General features: G+C 40.7%; 1 protein-coding gene across 4 annotated transcripts in view; it reads left to right on the top strand.

Moving 5' to 3' along the window:
• CFAP43 (cilia and flagella associated protein 43) overlaps positions 1-18083 on the top strand; it is a 110909-nt gene that overhangs the window by 76691 nt on the left and 16135 nt on the right. For all 4 annotated transcript variants that reach the window (XM_055424713.2, XM_055424712.2, XM_055424711.2 and 1 more), the window contains 9 exons: positions 2132-2257; positions 5609-5713; positions 7170-7286; positions 8194-8421; positions 10225-10431; positions 12542-12631; positions 12919-12999; positions 13979-14104; positions 15952-16071. In XM_055424713.2, coding sequence (XP_055280688.2) covers positions 2132-2257; positions 5609-5713; positions 7170-7286; positions 8194-8421; positions 10225-10431; positions 12542-12631; positions 12919-12999; positions 13979-14104; positions 15952-16071 — 1200 coding nt within the window. The remainder of the gene's footprint in view (positions 1-2131; positions 2258-5608; positions 5714-7169; positions 7287-8193; positions 8422-10224; positions 10432-12541; positions 12632-12918; positions 13000-13978; positions 14105-15951; positions 16072-18083) is intronic.

Raw genomic sequence — 18083 nt, 5'->3', positions numbered from 1 at the left:
AAAGTGCCACACTCAATATGCCAGCAAATTTGGAAAACTCAGCAGTGGCCACAGGACTGGAAAAGGTCAGTCTTCATTCCAATCCCAAAGAAAGGCAATACCAAAGAATTCTCAAACTACTGCACAATTGCACTCATCTCACACGCTAGTAAAGTCATGCTTAAAATTCTCCAAGCCAGGCTTCAGCAATACGTGAACTGTGAACTTCCAGATGTTCAAGCTGGATTTAGAAAAGGCAGAGGAACCAGAGATCAAATTGCCAACATCCACTGGATCATCGAAAAAACAAGAGAGTTTCAGAAAAACATCTACTTCTGCTTTATGGACTATGCCAAAGCCTTTGACAGTGTGGATCACAATAAACTGTGGAACATTCTGAAAGAGATGGGAATACCAGACCACCTGACCTGCCTCTTGAGAAACCTGTATGCAGGTCAGGAAGCAACAGTTAGAACTGGACATGGAACAACAGACTGGTTCCAAATAGGAAAAGGAGTACATCAAGGCTATATATTGTCACCCTGCTTATTTAACTTATATGCAGAGTACATCATGAGAAACACTGGGCTGGAGGAAACACAAGCTGGAATCAAGATTGCTGGGAGAAATATCAATAACCTCAGATATGCAGATGACACCACCCTTATGGCAGAAAGTGAAGAAGAACTAAAGAAGCTCTTGATGAAAGTAAAAGAGGAGAGTGAAAATTTGGCTCAAAGCTCAACATCCAGAAAATTAAGATCATGGCATCTGGTCCCATCACTGCATGGCAAATAGATGAGGAAACAGTGGAAACAGTGGCTGACTTTATTTTTCTGGGCTCCAAAATCACTGCAGATGGTGATTGCAGCCATGAAATTAAAAGACACTTATTCCTTGGAAGAAAAGTTATGACCAACCTAGACAGCATGTTAGAAAGCAGAGACATTGCTTTGTCAACAAAAGTCCATCTAGTCAAGATGGTTTTTCCATTGGTCATGTATGGACGTGAGAGTTGGACTATAAAGAAAGCTGAGCGCCAAAGAATTGATGCTTTTGGTGTTGGAGAAGACTCTTGAGAGTCCCTTGGACTTCAAGGAGATCCAACCAGTCCATTCTAAAGGAGATCAATCCTGGGTGTTCATTGGAAGGGCTGATGTTGAAGCTGAAACTCCAATACTTTGGCCACCTGATGCGAAGAGCTGAGTCATTTGAAAAGACCCTGATTCTGGGAAAGATTGAGGGCAGGAGGAGAAGGGGACGACAGACGATGAGATGGTTGGATGGCATCACCGACTCGATGAACACGGGTTTGGGTGGACTCCGGGAGTTAGTGATGGACAGGGAGGCCTGGTGTGCTGCGGTTCATGGGGTCGCAAAGAGTTGGAGACGACTGAGCGACTGAACTGAAATGAACTGAACTGAACTGATGTGTCCTTTGTCTCTGAATCTTTTGAAGCTAGAAACTTTTAAAGATATTTTTATTATAGAAATATTCAAATATACATATAAATAGAAGTAATAATAATCTCATAAATCTAATCACCAATTGTGTTTCCTATACACCATCCACTAGGGCTTCCCAGGTGGCTCAGTGGTAAAGAATTCGCCTGCCAATGCTGGAGATGCAGGAGACTTGGGTTTGATCCCTGAGTTGGGAAGATCCTTTGGAGAAGGCAATGGCAACCCACTCCAGTATTCTTCCCTGGAGAATCCCATGGACAGAGTATCCATGGGGTTGCACGGAGTCAGACATGACTGAGTGACTGAGCATGCATGTATACACCATCCTCTCCCATGCACCTCTCACCATGCACGTATACAATATCCTCCAGGATATTTTTTTGAAAAATATCCTGGATTTCATATCATTTCACCTTTAATTATTTAAGTATATGTATCTAAAAGATAAGAACTCTGAAAATACTTAAGAGGAATACATTAGCATACCTATATCATTACATATTTTTGTTGTTTTTAGATAAGTGAGCTTTCATGAATTAACTCTCTAACCTAATTCTTTGGTTGACAGTTACATTTAGATAAACAGAGTATCTATTTTTTATTGGTGCTGTCTGAAGAGACTCAAGAAAACATCTCTTTAAAGTTTAATTGTTTACTCATCTCCAACCTTTCCTACTTGAAAATTCAGGTTCTTGACATGATGGAAGAAAATGAAGCAGCAGATGATATTGCAAAATTAGAGCAAGAAGAATTTGGCCTGGATCTTGAAGAACTGGAAAGGCTGCATGATGAAAATGAGCAAGAAGTGGCAAAGGTAGGGAAAAACTTTATTTAAGCACCATAAAGATTTAATAAAAAAAGTAAAAAGAAAATGGGAAGGAGAACTTTTCCAGAATAATGCAAATAAAATAAAACTTTTCTACTATAATGTGTATAAAGCAAACTTAGTGCATATAAATGGAATGGGTCAGAGAAGTTAGGAGGAAGAAGAGCATCTAGACCAGCCAGACAGCTGTTGTCTCTTCACCATGACATTATGCCAACCATCTTCTGCCATGTATTTGAACATTTTTGAAAGTCTCATCAACCACCTGAAACCAACTTCAAACATTTTTTGTTTAGTAAGCCCTTTCTTAATTAGAGTTGAAACCATTCTTCCTGTACTCACTGATTCTTCTAATCTTTGAGCACCATCTACACTATCAGTTCAGTTCAGTTCAGTTCAGTCGCTCAGTCGTGTCCGACTCTCCGCGACCCCATGAATCACAGCACGCCAGGCCTCCCTGTCCATCACCAACTCCCGGAGTTCACTCAAACTCATGTCTATAGAGTCGGTGATGGCATCCAGCCATCTCATTCTCCGTCGTCCCCTTCTCCTCCCACCCCCAACCTTTCCCAGCATCAGAGTCTTTTCCAGTGAGTCAACTCGTCGCATGAGGTGGCCAAAGTATTGCAGTTTCAGCTTTAGCATCAGTCCCTCCAATGAACACCCAGGATTGATCTCCTTTAGAATGGACTGGTTGGATCTCCTTGCAGTATAAGGGACTCTCAAGAGTCTTCTCCAACACCACAGTTCAAAAGCATCGATTCTTCGGCGATCAGCTTTCTTCACAGTTCAACTCTCACATCCATACATGACCACGGGAAAAACCATTGCCTTGACTAGACGGACCTTGGTTGGCAAAGTAATGTCTCTGCTTTTTAATATACTATCAAGGTTGGTCATAACTTTCCTTCCAAGGAGCAAGCGTCTTTTAATTTCATGGCTGCAATCAGCATCTGCAGTGATTTTGGAGCCCAAAAAAATAAAGTCTGACACTGTTTCCACTGTTTTTCCATCTATTTCCCATGAAGTGATGGGACCAGATGCCATGATCTTTGTTTTCTGAATGTTGAGCTTCAAGCCAACCTTTTCACTCTCCTCTTTCACTTTCATCAAGAGGCTTTTGAGTTCCTCTTCACTTTCTGCCATAAGGGTAGTGTCATCTGCATATCTGAGGTTATTGATATTTCTCCTGGCAATCTTGATTCCAGCTTGTGCTTCTTCAAGCCCCGCGTTCCTCATGATGTACTCTGCATATAAGTTAAATAAGCAAGGTGACAATATAGAACCTTGACGTACACCTTTTCCTATTTGGAACCAGTCTGTTGTTTCATGTACAGTTCTGACTGTTGCTTCCTGACCTGCATACAGGTTTCTCAAGAGGCAGGTCAGGTGGTCTGGTATTCCCGTCTACACTATAGCCATTGTGAAAGTGGTTGGAGAAGACTAGCAGTGTATCCCCTTTTCTTATTATAACAGAGAGGAACCAATCTAGGGCCTTTTTGAATGTTATTTGATTGTTGTAACAACTCAAAAATGTAGGTTATTGTTTTCCTCACTTAAGGAAACTAAGTCATAGACACTCAGTCACTTGGTTAAGAGACGACAACTTGAGTCAGATCCAGGAAGCAGTCCCGGTCTTGCCCACCGTGCTTCTGGCTCATCCTCCTTGGCCCTGGCCTCACATAGGCCTGGGATACCACCGGCTTCTCCCAGCCCCTTCATCTTGACTACCCTAAAATGAGCTGGCTTACGTGCCTGCTCCCATCTTCATCCCCTCATGGCTTCTTTCTTTAAGTTCACGTCTGACTGCTTGGCCCCATGCATCTGCCCCTCTGGACACCTGACCACTGATGCAGCCACTGTGCTCACTGACTCCAACCCATGCCTCTGCCCCAGAGGCCCCACTCCTTTTTTCTTATCAAATTCCTGTGCATCCCTCGAGGAGCTTCCTTCATCCTCTGACTCAGACTTTGGTACAGAGATAAGCTCTTCACATGCTCATTTCCCTCGTGTTGTTTATTTTTCCTGAACTCTGGGCTTTTGAGGAGATGTCAGCCCTACACTGAATGTGATAGTAGAACCCAACAGTCCAGGACAGAACACTGTTAGCAGATGGCACCATAAATCCACCTGGGAGCAGAATATTTGTCCCTGGGAAGAGCAAGGGGTCCCTGTCCTAAAGAGACCAGGCTACTAGCCAGCTCTGGCCAGGATCCCACCAATAAGGAAAAGACCAAAGCCCAATAATGACCACCTGGACATTAATTAATATTAATAGTAATACTGTCCAACAGCATTAATATTTTTCTGAAAGGGTTGATCAAGTAGCCTCAGAAGTAGTAAAGGGGGGGCCTGGAAGGGCCCTGGAAATCAGTCAGATTCTGACAACTGATATGCCAACAGAGCTGTTTATTTAAGAAAAGATAATTTTAAACTGTTTTAGCCATTAACCCAATGGATAAAATAAAAAACAAAATGCAAATTAAACATGGTATTTATTCAGACAATGAATAAAATAAAAATAAATGAGTGAATTAATGAATCTGGGAGATACTATTCTCAGCTAGTTTTCTAATAATTCTTCCAACAAAGTGAAATTAAAAAAAAAAGGTCTGCACAACATTGCAAATCAACTACACTTTATTAAAAAAAATAAATTTGAAAAAAGATTCTGAAGAGGACCCTAACAACTAAAGATTATTGGGTGTCACTTTCAGGCTAGCTCTTTTGGTAAATTTTATTAAAATAAGAATACTTCATCACTTAAATATTAGGTAATAGAATCAATTAAGGGGATAAAAACTAATTGAGGTAACATATGTTTCTAAATGGGAAAAAGTACATCATGATCCCCGGGAGTAGTAGAACATTCATTTCATAGTAGATGTAAATAAAAGAAGAATTTAGTACAGTAAAGACCCCAAGACAGAGGTCACAAACTGGCACTTCGGATATTCATTGACAAGAATTAAGCCAACATTTTAAGCTATTTCAAACTCTTCTAATAAAACAAGAATACTTGGCACAGTGGGTTTGCTTCACCACCTTGCACCAGCCAGGCAGCTCTGCGAAGTATGTATGGACTATCTAGCTAACACAGCTGTGCAATGGCCTGTATACCTGCCTTGGCTCCTGTGTAGGACCTGCCTGCCCTTAGCGGTGTTCATGTGGATACCCTGGTCCTCAAGGAAGGGAATCCTGAGCCTCCAGACTAAACCTTAGGTTCTCAAAGGTAGGAGAATACCCTCTCCAAGTGCATCTGGTTAAGTAATTTACAGTCAAGCTATTTTCTTTGAGGCCACATTTTCAACATTATTTTTCCCTTCTGTGTTCTTTAAGATAAGAAAGGATGTTGAGATGCAAAACCTAGCTAAGAGATATTTGGCTGAAATCATCAAAGAAGAATGCTGGAATTCGATGGCTGTGAAAGGCCGAGCTCTTAAGGTAACAGATGTAATTTCAAGTACATCTTAGCCAATGAAAATTTTCACTGAAAGTCTCATGGCAGAAAATTTTAAAAAGAAAAAATGCAGGAAAGTCCATATATAGGAAAGCAAACCATGCCTTGCCCCTTCCTGTGCTGAATTCCACCTCCGTGTGTCACTTTCTCTGGGTCTTATTCTTCCCTCTCTGCTCAGTCCCCAGGTGCTTCTAAACCAGCATCTCTTAAGATTTGTCTTACACCTCCTTCTCTCTTTCCTGTATAACACCACCTGCATCCAAGTCTCAATATCTGTCTATTCCAAAAAAGCCACCTCACTCACATTCCACACAGATTGAAAACTAGATCTAACAATGTTCACATTTCTACCTGTGTCTAGTTTTACATTTTCTAAAGGGCTGTTTTTGTGCCTTTTTATTAAGATTCCTCCCAATGCAGTTTCTCTCTTTGTCTAGGGTAACCAAAAGTCCCAATTTATGCCTATGATCCTGGAGTAACTATTAATGGCACCTTTTTCATTTTCAAATACGCTATCTGTTTAGATCATGAAGTATTGGTCACCCTACATTTATGAGCTTGAGTATTGCTCTAAAACAGGGTTTCTTGAGAACTGTACATTTGGGGGTGGATAATTCTTTGTTATGGGTGCTGTCTTATAGATTGGAGGATTTTTGCAACATTCCTAGCCTATGTCTACTAGGCCCCAGTAGTATCCACCACACCCATTCAGTTCAGTTCAGTTCAGTTCAGTCGCTCAGTTGTGTCTGACTCTTTGTCACCCCATGAATCACAGCACGCCAGGACTCCCTGTCCATCACCAACCCCCAGAGTTCACTCATGTCTATCGAGTCAGTGATGCCATCCAGCTCATTCTCTGTTGTCCCCTTCTCCCCCTGCCCCCAATCCCTCCCAGCATCAGAGTCTTTTCCATTGAGTCAACTCTTCGCATGAGGTGGCCAAAGTATGGGAGTTTCAGCTTTAGCATCAGTCCTTCCAATGAACACCCAGGACTGATCTCCTTTAGGATGGACTGGTTGGATCTCCTTGCAGTCCAAGGGACTCTCAAGAGTTTTCTCCAACACCACAGTTCAAAAGCATCAATTCTTCGGCTCTCAGCTTTCTTCACAGTCCATTAGTGACTGTCAAAACTGTCTCCAGACTTTGCTAAACGTCCCTGGGGGCCTGAAGAGGATGGGGACAGGGGCTGCCAGCAAAATCACTTCTAGATGAGAAGCACTGCTCTAGAAATAGATCTTTCATAAAAGTATTTTCTTACAAAGGTTAAACCAATACTGGTGGCATGCTTTGTTTTTAAAAACTTCCATCAGCCATTTTGCTCATGCATGATGGTAACCTATGAATTAGTTCTAATCGGAGAAAACATCTCCCACAGTGCCCCAGAGACACATAATTGTACTGAAAATGTATTTTTTTCGTTTTGCCGTTTTTACCCCCAAGTGCTTTCACATCCCCTGTGTGGTTGAGAACTTCCCAATGAAAGAACGCACGGATGAAGAGTTGAAAGAATTGAAGAGAGTCGTGCAGCAAAAGAAGATTGAAACAGAGTGTCTTAAAGTACAATTTTAAATATATGTGTGTGTGTTTATATACGATGTTTTCTGTTTCAGTATTCCCTTCATACAGATTTGAGTTGGAATACTACTTAAGATAAGTCTAGATATTGTTTGTGTTTATATTTGTGGTCCTTGTTTATGTGTACAACATATTCTAATGAATACAGGAGCCTTTATCTAAATAGTAAGTCTAGAACCTATATCCTAACAACTTTGACTATCCCTCAAATATGATGATATACTTTTAAAAATTATATTTGGGAGTTTGTTCTTGTTCTGGTCATGAGTTCTTCATTCACTCATAACTCATTTTTATCATCTCTTATCACTGGGGATTATATTTTCAGGTAGTTGGCCAGGGATGAAGTAAAATCTGTTTTGATGGGATTTATGGTTTTCCTAAAGTAATCCTAGCATTTCCCCTCCCAACAATCTGTGTCAAACCACTTAAAAATACTGTCCAATTGGTATAGTTTCATTTCAACCAGAACTTTGCATTCATTCTTTTTCTGAAACATAAATTGAAGGCATGCTTAATTCTTCTTGCCTACATATAACAGTCCTATGGGAATAAGTTCCTGTAAAACATGAATAGAAGGTAAATTTTTTAATGCTTAAGTACTGAGAAAGACTCAAAATATTTACAAGCAGCTGTCATCTTGACAGAAGAATATGAATATTACATACTATCAAGAACATTTTTTAGTTTCATGATTTATCCACAGTTTATCAGTTTCTGAAGCTTTCTCTTCAGCAGGTTCAGGAACTATCCATCATTTTAAATTCAGTTGCTGGCAAGACAATTAACATTTTAAAATGCTTGTTGAAATAATTAAGTTGTCTCAAACTCGCTCTTTAGAGAATTCTTCTTATTGCATAACTCTCATTTCATCTTTTTCTATATTTAGCTACGGGAAGAAATTGTAGAGGTTCCGTCTGCAATTACCATGGTTAAAAAGCATCATGAAGAAGAGGATGAAGAAGAGGAAGAAGATGGGACAGTTAAAGATACCAGCTTGCCCAATTACATGCATGGCAGTCTGAGTACTGATTTTAGGGTACATACCTCTTTATTGTCAAGCCAATTGGAACTTCATTCCAGAGAGGAGAAAATCAACCAAATTATATTGCTGAAAGTGGGTGAATTTTTTCTTTATCTTTGAAAACCTCAAACTTTCCATGAAGTGTCCTGCAAAGGCTCAAACTGAAATCTAATGCCAATCAGATGATGCCTTTAAAGTACACAGAGAAACATTCAGATGGCTAGCTACATTTTCTTTAAACAGAGCTTATGTACAAGAGTTGTTTTCATCAGTATGGAGTGGGTTCTGTGATACCAGGTTTTTGTAAAGAGCACCCTCCACTGGCTAACATCACAAACCATCTTTCTACAAAGATCTTTGGGAAGCTCAAAGATAAAAGAAATCTTTGAATGCCACCTTCTAGGTAACTCAGATGTCAGTTAGGAACTCCTTATAAAATCAAGATGTGATTGCTTATCTATCTCCTTAACCTGGGAGAATACAATTTCCTTTCTAAGATTTCTATAAGTTCTGGGGTTCAGGGATAAGGTATGGTGTCCTTCAGGCTCTAAGCTCCTCCTCTCTTTCAACCCAACAAGTCAGCTTCAGAGCACGCCACCTGTACATGCTAATCGAAGGCTTTTGAAAACCCAGTAACTTGAGATTGCACCAATGTAGATGGTTTGATATTTAATGTTTGGTTATCCCTGTTCCTGAAAATCTTTCAGCCCTGTCTGCAATTTGAGTTATAACTTCCTACTATGTTATTCTGCTGTCTCTTCCTATCTTTTTCTCTTCTTCTTCTCCTCCAATACGTGAAATTCCTATGTATTTATACTGAGAACTGTTTAGTTATCTCTTTGGTTGCTTAGCTTCTGCTGACTTATGCCCTCAGTGTCCTACTTTCCTGCCACTTTATTAAAACCTTTTCCCTACAGAAAGTATTTTCAGGCTAGGAGAAATTCTGGTGCCAGCTGTTAAGACCATATTCCACCCTGCTTTAATGGTTTCATCTTCAGTAGAGTAGATATATAGACTGAACTCTGATGATAAAACAAAGTCTACTTTTAGTTTGACCCATAATTCTACTCATCAGTAGAGCTAGGGGCAAAGCAGTTGCCAAACCAGAGATACCTTAGTAACTGGCTGATCCAACTAGCTAGCTTGGGCTCCCTTTCTAGTTAAAAATGACCTGTCCATACAGAGAAAGAATATTGTACGTGGTTGTGCTTCTATGGGAGCTTCTCCAAACAACCTCTACAGTCCATCTTTTCTTCACCTCATCTACCCAAAAATGATTTTTTAAAAAAAGACATTTCCCAGCTTAAATACTGAATGGAAGTGTTAGTCGTTCAATCGTGTCTGGCTGTTTGCAACCTCATGGACCGTAGCCCACCAGGCTCCTCTGTCCATGGAATTCTCCAGGCAAGAATACTGAAGTGGGTAGCTATTCCCATTTCCAGTTGATCTTCCTGACCCAGAGATCGAACCCCGGTTTCCTGCATTGAAGGCACATTCTTTACCATCTGAGCAACCAGGGAAGCCCAAATAATGAATGTTCCTTTTCAAATGTTCTTATGATGGATTTTTTTTAAAAAAGCATACACAAAAGTAGAGAATATAGTCCAAAGAGCCTCAACGTATCCATTATCCACTTCAGCATTTGTTAATATACCTGCACACTGAATTACAATGTACATTTCTGGATATACACTGTGGTATAACAGTTATGCTATTGCCTTAATGTTGCTCATGGTCAGATGCCACTGAACCAAGAAATGACTTAATGCAAACAGTATTTTAGATTAACTTGTGTATAATTTGTAAAATGATTTTGGATAAAAAGTAAAAATGTGGGCCCATGTTGCCAGTAAAGGTATAATACATGATGTGTTTATAATAACATTGATATTTCAGGATATTATTTACAAGGTAAAAACAGCTTTCAATAGTGAGTTTGATGCTGCATATAAACAAAAAGAGATTGAAATTGCACGTGTGAAGGAAAAAAATGTAAGGATTAAAGAAATTATTTTAGATCTGGAGTTGGAAGAATCAGTCTGGCAACCAGAATTCGAGGACTGTGAAAAACCAGAGAGAACCCTTGTTGTGGAAAGTAGTGAGGTATGATTATCTGTGGATCATCTCTCGCCTTCTTTCTCACGACATTTTCCAGGCTCTTATTTATTCTTCTTGTTTTTGCTGCAAGAAGCAACTGTATATGGTAGAAATCTTGGTTACAAGTAACAAAATCAGCTAACATAGCCCCAGAAATAATGAGGATTTCTTTTATGAATACCATGGAGTCCAGAAAAGATTTGGACACCAAGCCTAGAAAGAAGCAGGAACCACATACCGGAGCCTTGTGAGGAGACCAGAAGTGCTCTTTCTTCATCTTTTGATTCACTTCTGTCTGCATTTCAGCGGCCTTTAGTCGTTTCTATGTTATATCTCCTATATTCTAGAGAGCATCTGGTCCAAACTGTAATCTCTTAGTCATAGGTCCAGATTTGCCTGGAAAAGGTCTCCTTGGGTCAACTTGGGTCCAGCACCTATCGGGGTCCAGCCCCGATATGACCCAGGGTATCCTCGGGATGAACGGCGTCGGCGTCAGAGAGAGAGAGAGAAAGAGAGAGAGAGACAGGGGCTGATGATTCCTTGGTTTACGCTGGAAACCAATAAAACCCCAGCACGGGGCTTGCTCTGTTTACGTAGGCCGCAGGCGCCCTCTCGAATCACTTGAGGCACCCCACCAGGGCACCCCCTCGAGTGGGTCTTAGAAGCCCAGGCAGATAAGTAAACTCAGAGGGCCCAGTGCTCCAAGGATCTCAACCAGAAAAAGGAGAATAGAGAAAAGGATGGAAAAAGAGAAAGAACGACATGGGGAGACCAAGCTTCAGTGAGCAAGGCCCAAAACTTTATTTTCCAGTGCTGCTTTTATACCCTAAGTTATGCGCATAAGAAACAGAGAAAGGGAGGTATAGATTCACACCAAAATCACGTGGGGTCAGCGGTCTTGACCCTTATCAGGATCAGGGCTTATTTTTGTGTGATAAAAGTTTTAGGTGATTTACATCATCTTCTGGCCAGGGGGCCTGCTAACAGTTTTATGGCCCTCTCTCCTGACAATAGGTTAGTTAGCAAGTAAAAGACTTTTCTTTTAAGGTGACTTTCCTAAAGTTAGGTGGTAGACACATAACAAAGTTACATTCCTATAAGGCACCGGTGTAGTGAGCTGCAAGAAAGGAACTTATTAACTTAAGATCTGATGTGGTTAAGTCAAAGGATTAATATATTTCCAAGGATACAATAGATAGAGGAAACTGCAGCAAGCATTGATTCAACAATGAAATCTTTTCTAGTACTATTCTAGTGATTTTAACTTCTTCAACAGATTCCTGCATTTTAGGAGCCCGGACAAACTTGTCATGCAAGTTAGAAAGCTATCAGAGGGGCTTGGATTGGAACACTCCTATTAAGCCGAGGAGAACTTTTAAACTACAGCTCTGAATTAATGTTTTCAGAGAAAGGTGGTTGGGGGAAGCCCCTGTAAGTATTAGAGGACTTGGTAAGAGGCGTAAGATAGTAAAGCAGTCAGATTCCAGTTTTCTTTGGGGTAGATGCTCAGGTAAGTCCAGGGGGCTCCTCGAGTCCTGATTAGCCTTTGCCCGTCAGGCCTCTTCCCCAGTTGACCTTTGCCACGGGTAGGATTTCCCTTGCTGGCTCCCGGCAAGCACCTATAGCTATAGAGGTTGGGTCACATCATGGGAATGAGACTGATGGAGCTCCAGTGGTTATGTAGCCATTACAACAGTATGGGTTCCAGAGGAAGGGGCTCACTGGACAGTCTTCTTAAAACCTGTTTGGCACTGAGACAGTTACAATTAAATACCTAAAGAGAACATTTCAAATAAAACTATATTTCATTTATAAGAAGTGATTCAAAGAGAATACCCTTGCTAACATGAAACGATCTTGATTACTTCAGGGCAAAAGATAAAAGTGTTGCTTAGAGGTAATAGTAACACTAACAGTCCCTGTTGAAAGTAATCATCTGTTTTTCTAACTCTCTCATTTTGGATCTCATCTTCATCCCAAAATAGGAAATTGGTGGCAAAACCTGGGTATTCCTTCTATCCCCCTAATTCTGTCTAACCTCCTCCTAGTGTGTAGAAGGAAACTTTGGTTTGAGTTTTATAAGAATAACAGCAGGAAATTACATTTTCTTTTTCAGATTTCAGCTCAAAGACATATTAAACCATGGCAAAAAGCCAAAACAGACTTGCTTGTGACCCGTGAAATGGAGCGACTGCTTCTGACATGGGTATGCAGTTTTTCTCCGGTGGTACCTAAGACCCTTTTTCCTTTTAGGTATACTTGTTCCTAACTTGGTTGAATAGTCTTGTACTCTACCAGAGAGACACATTAGGGCATTTGTCATGGTCAGCGGTCACTGGAATCTCAGTGGCTTCTTCTCCCCTCCATGCATGCCACTGCTCACCCTCCCCAATCCTAAATACAGTCAATCTAACATTGGGGTGGGGCTGTCCCTAGTGCCACTGGAGTGGTCTCTGTCCCAGTGACCCTCTCTGACCCTGGCTTTTTCCCAAGGGCCCTGACCCAAGACGCCGAGCCCTCATGGACATGATGGGAGGAGTTCTGGAAGTCAAGAAGGAAGACATTTTGAGAATGGTGAGATTCCTGGCCATCCTTATGGAAGGTGGAATGGGATGGAGCGAGCTACTTAAACATGACCATTTTTTCCTATGTGAACCTAAATTTTAGAAATTCTACAGCAATAAATATACCACCCCCAGTGCCTCATAAGGGCTTCCCTGGTGGCTCAGACAGTAAAGAATCGGCCTACAGTGCAGGATACCCGGGTTCGATTCCTAAGTCAGGAAGATCCCCTGGAGAAGGGAATGGCAACCCACTCCAGTATTCTTGCCTGGAGAGTTCCATGGACCGAGGAGCCTGGTGGGCTGTAGTCCATGGGGCAGCAGAGAGTTGGACATGACGGAGTGACTAACACTCTCACTTCACTCAGTACCTTATAAACATGTATCAGGCAAATAAGAAGTTTGAAACCACAGGCTTGTCCTCCAATCTGAAAAAAAGCCAACAAATGAACAACTAAGAAAGCAACTACAGTGGTTTTGGTCTCTACAGAAAGCAGGGATAAAACTTCACCTGCAATTCTCCAGATACACCAAGGAACATGCCCTTTGATACCTGACATAGGTATCCCTGGAGCTTTGACACAGTTCTAGCTATGAGGATATCAACTTGTATGTCTGAACTTGTCAGCTCAGAATCAGGGTTCATCCCAAACTATTCACCCCGGCTTAAGTCACAGAAAAACAGTTGTAGCATTTTTTCATATCCTTTGGTCAAAGCGTTGGGTCGTTGTCTTGCCAATGTGAAGAACTGTCCCCTTTGAAAGGGCTCTTTTTTAAACTGTAACAATAGCTCTGAGTTTTGCTGTGTGGCTACGTATATACTTAACCTAGATGCTTTCTTTTTTAAACTGTAACAATAGCTCTGAGTTTTACTGTGTGGCTACGTATATACTTAACCTAGATGCTTTCTTTTTTAAACTGTAACAATAGCTCTGAGTTTTGCTGTGTGGCTACGTATATACTTAACCTAGATGCTTTCTTTACTTCTTCAGGTGATTCCTCAGCCTCCGTTTATGGTAAAACCTGATGCTTTGTGGTCTGAAGAGGAAAAGAAACTTTTCAAAGAGTATGAGAAAAAAGTCAAGGAGTTAAATGAAGAAAGAGATAAGTATAAAAAGGTCAGAAGAGCAGAGAATGTGGCCTACCGTACCAAGGGTTTTGTTTCAGTATCTCTCCAAATGACATTTCAAAAGGTATTTTCTCAGTACCTTTGGTAGCCTCAGGACATTGTTTCAGCTTAAATTCTCAAGAGAATTTGAGGAAGCGAGTGCAGATAAATTTAAAGACTTAGAACAATTTTAAACAATAAGAACACAGCAAAATTGAAGGTTCTTATTGATTTCCATTTTACATCATTACAGTTCATTTGGTCCTTCATTCATTCTTCAGATGTTTAATGAACACCTGTGACAGTATGTTCAGGGCACCATAAGGAATTGCTGTCTCTTGCCTACCTCAGTTTAAGCTGTATGCTCTTGCTGTATTTGCTCTCAATTTCAAAGAAAAGACTTGAAAGAAGAATGACGCAATCAATAGACTTCTAATTTGAGATTTTTGAAATGCAGGTCTCCTACTTTTCTCCTTCCATCATAAAGACACATTCCAACATTGAAATTGCTTACAATTATAATAGAGATGTAAAAGGTGATGGTATACAACCAAGTTAATATTTATCCTTCTGTGAAGAAAGTAAAATCATACCACCATTCAAGGCAGGACAGTTTGTCAGCTTTATAGAGGCCATATTTTGTGAACAACTCCTTTGAACCTATTGTTAACTTGTCCCTGTTTTTATTCACTGCGGTCCTCTAACAATGCCCCTGCGTTTTATCCAAAATGAGTAGTTCTGAGTGCAGTAAAGATGTCAAGAAGTTAACGGAATTCAGATGCCTAAAGTGGTGGCATTTACTCCATGGCCTTGCACTGTAAAATAGTCTTTTGCCTACGCCTTCACCCCCTGCCCTTTGACCATGCTCACCTGGTAAAAAGTCAGCCTTGATGAAGCCAGCACTCAACTTTCTCTGCATTCACACCATGCACTGGGTGAAGAAATATAACAAAGTGACTATAAGTTTTGCTTTTGGAGTTGGACAGTTTGAAGCCAGTGTGGCCATGGAAATGTTATTATCTCTCAAAACCTCGGTCTCCTCATCTGTAAAATGGGCATTCTGGAACCTTCTTTCTGTACTATTGTGGGGATGCAAGAAGGCAATACCTGTAGTTTTCTTAGCATTGCCCCTGAACTCAGGAAATGACCCCATGTTAGCTATTTTAAAGAATAAAACTAATAGTTCACACTCATAGTATTAAAAATAATAATAAAATCACCGTGAGATCATTTTAAAAAAAAAAGAAAAAATGGTCTGTGGTTTCACTCTGATGACCTTAGTCTTTATTGGGTTCTTAAAGCTGCTCAACAATACTATTCCCCCCAGCTTTCAATTTCCCCCTGGTTTAACCTGGTGGATCTTTTTTAAAATGCAGATTCAGATTCTTTCATTCTGAGGACAGAGAAGGCTCCTGAGATTCTACATTTCTATTGGGCAACCACATGGTTCAGCTGCTGCTGCTGGTTGATGGACTATATACTTTAAGTGGCAAGATCCTAGAGGACCATGTCATGCGCTCTCCTCTGTCCTCAGACTTCCAACCCCTGACCCTGCATGCTGTAGTCTTACATGTTGTATACATCTCTTATATTTACAAAAGAAAAAAGACTCCTTTGAAGGTTTGTTAAAAAAAAACACCAAAAAACCTTTGTATTATGGAAAATGTCAAACATATATAAAAGTAGAGAGACAATATAACAGACCCAGGAGTAATATCTGTGGCTGAAGGGGAAGCCCAGAATACCTCACAAGGCCTGCCCTCCACCTGCCCCTTCCTTTTGGCAAAATGTAGACAATCACTCCCTAGGAACATCTGATGTTCCTACATGTTAACTTTGGTGCTGATTTCCTTTTAGTCTTTAGAAACAGAAATGAAGAAACTTCAAAATTCTATTCAAGAAAGCACACAGAATTTTGATGAACATTTGAAAAGACTCTTTGAAAGGAGAGTGAAGGCAGAGATGGTTGTCAACCAGGTAAATAAAAGCTTCACTTATATGACATTCTTTTAAGGCGCCTCCAAGGCCTTTCACTCTTCTTAGGATAAAGACCCACAGCCTGTCTGGCAGGAAGGCCCTGCACTGGCTGGCCCTGCCTCCTGTTCCAGCCTCATCTGTGCCACCCTCCCCCTGACTTGCCATGCTCCATTCTCTGCCACCTGGTTCACACCTCCTTGCTCCCAATTCTGCCAATCATACTCTCTTCCAACCTCTTTGCTTCCTGCACCATATTTACCCATCTGTCAAGTCCCAACTAGGTTAGCTCTTCCTGTTATAGACTCTGTTCTTTTACTTTCTATCACTTAGTACAACTGAATTTTAATTTATCAAGTTACTTTTTAATGCTCCCAAGACTAAGCTCCATGAGGGTAGGGACTGAGTCTCTCTTGTTCATCCTTGTATTTCCAGCAACTGGAAAAGGGTTGGGCTCACCCTATATGTAGAATGACCGAATAGTCTACATGCCCCAAAAAAATCAGATGAAAAATCTGACTTACTTTGATTCAGCAGTAAGAATGTAAATGAAGTATACAATAACTTAAAAACTAGAAGACAAAGAATGAAGCCTTTAAATTCTGAGGGAAAATTATTCCCAACAGATTCTATGTCAGACCAAACTATTGATTGAATGTAAAAGGAGAGTAATGATATTTTGAGAAATGCAAGATCTCAAAAATTTTTGTGCACCCATTCTCTGCAAGTTAATGAAAGATGAATCTCACCAAAGCAAAGGGGATCAACCAAGAAAGATGAGAGGAGTTAAGAAGCTCCCAGACGGTGTCTGTATTGTCAGGGTCCCAACAGGAAAAATACCCTGAAAGGGTTACATTTAAGAGAGGGGGATGCAGGGACTCCTAACTGAGGTATGGGCAGGGTTAAGGGAAACAGCAAAGAGTGGTGAAACTCCCAGAGACTAGAGGTAATGGCAAGCCAGTATCATGGCAAGAGCTAAAGAGGCAAGGGAAGGGCACTATTCCCAGCACCCAGTAAGACCTGTAGCCATGGGAGAGGGACTCTTCCTCAGGAGTTGTGGCCACAGAGAGAACATGACCACAGGCCCAGGAGGGAGGGAATGTGTGCATATAGTAGTTGGTGGGGGAGATTGAGAATGAGTGCTCCAGCATTAGTCATAAGAGTGCATTAATCATAAAGGCCCCAAAGTGGAAATAACCCAAATGTCCAACTATGAATGAATAAATAAAATATTGTTTATTCATGTAACGGCATATTATTCAACAATAAAAAGTACTAATACATTCTACAACATAGATGAACCTGGAAAGCATGCTAAGTGAAAGAAGCCAGACACTCTGGGCCACATGTTGAGTGATTCTATTTATATGAAATGTCCAGAAGAGGCAAATCCGTAGAGACAAAGTTAATCAGCGGTTGCCTTGGGGTGGGGACGCAGGAAGACCTCTGGAAGGTGTGGGGAGAAATGGGAAATGACTGCTAATGGATTTTTTTTAGAAGTGCTGAAATATTCTAAAATTGTGGTGTTGGTTGCACAACTGAGAATATAACTTAAAAAACCATTGAACTACAGACTTTAAAGAAGCGAATTGTATGGCTTGTGAGAGAAGTCCTAATAAAGCCGTTAGTTTTAAAAGACATATTTAAAACATCCTTTCATACACGTGAAGTCACTCAGTCATGTCCAACCCTATGTGACCCCATGGACTGTAGCCTATCAGGCTCCTCTGTCCATGGGTTTTTCCAGCAAGAATATTGGAGTGGGTTGCTATTTCCTTCTCCAAGAGATCTTCCCGACCCAGGGATTGAACCCAGGTCTCCCGCATTGTAGGCAGATACTTTACCATCTGAGCCACCAGGGAACATTTTCATACAAGACAATGAGGAAATTATTAAAGGCAACTATCAAAAGGAGTCCACTTTAAAATACCCCCTAAATGGGACAATTTAAGATTCAACAATGATAACAATTACGATTAACTGAAGCCTATCAAATTTATTAGGTTAATGAATTT

The sequence above is a fragment of the Moschus berezovskii genome, chromosome 12 (assembly GCF_049115385.1).
Source record: "Moschus berezovskii isolate FMDL1 chromosome 12, NW_MosBer_1.0, whole genome shotgun sequence".
Lineage (NCBI taxonomy): Eukaryota > Metazoa > Chordata > Mammalia > Artiodactyla > Moschidae > Moschus > Moschus berezovskii.
Note: the sequence above shows the minus strand (reverse complement) of the source record. Positions and strands in the feature narration are given on the sequence as shown.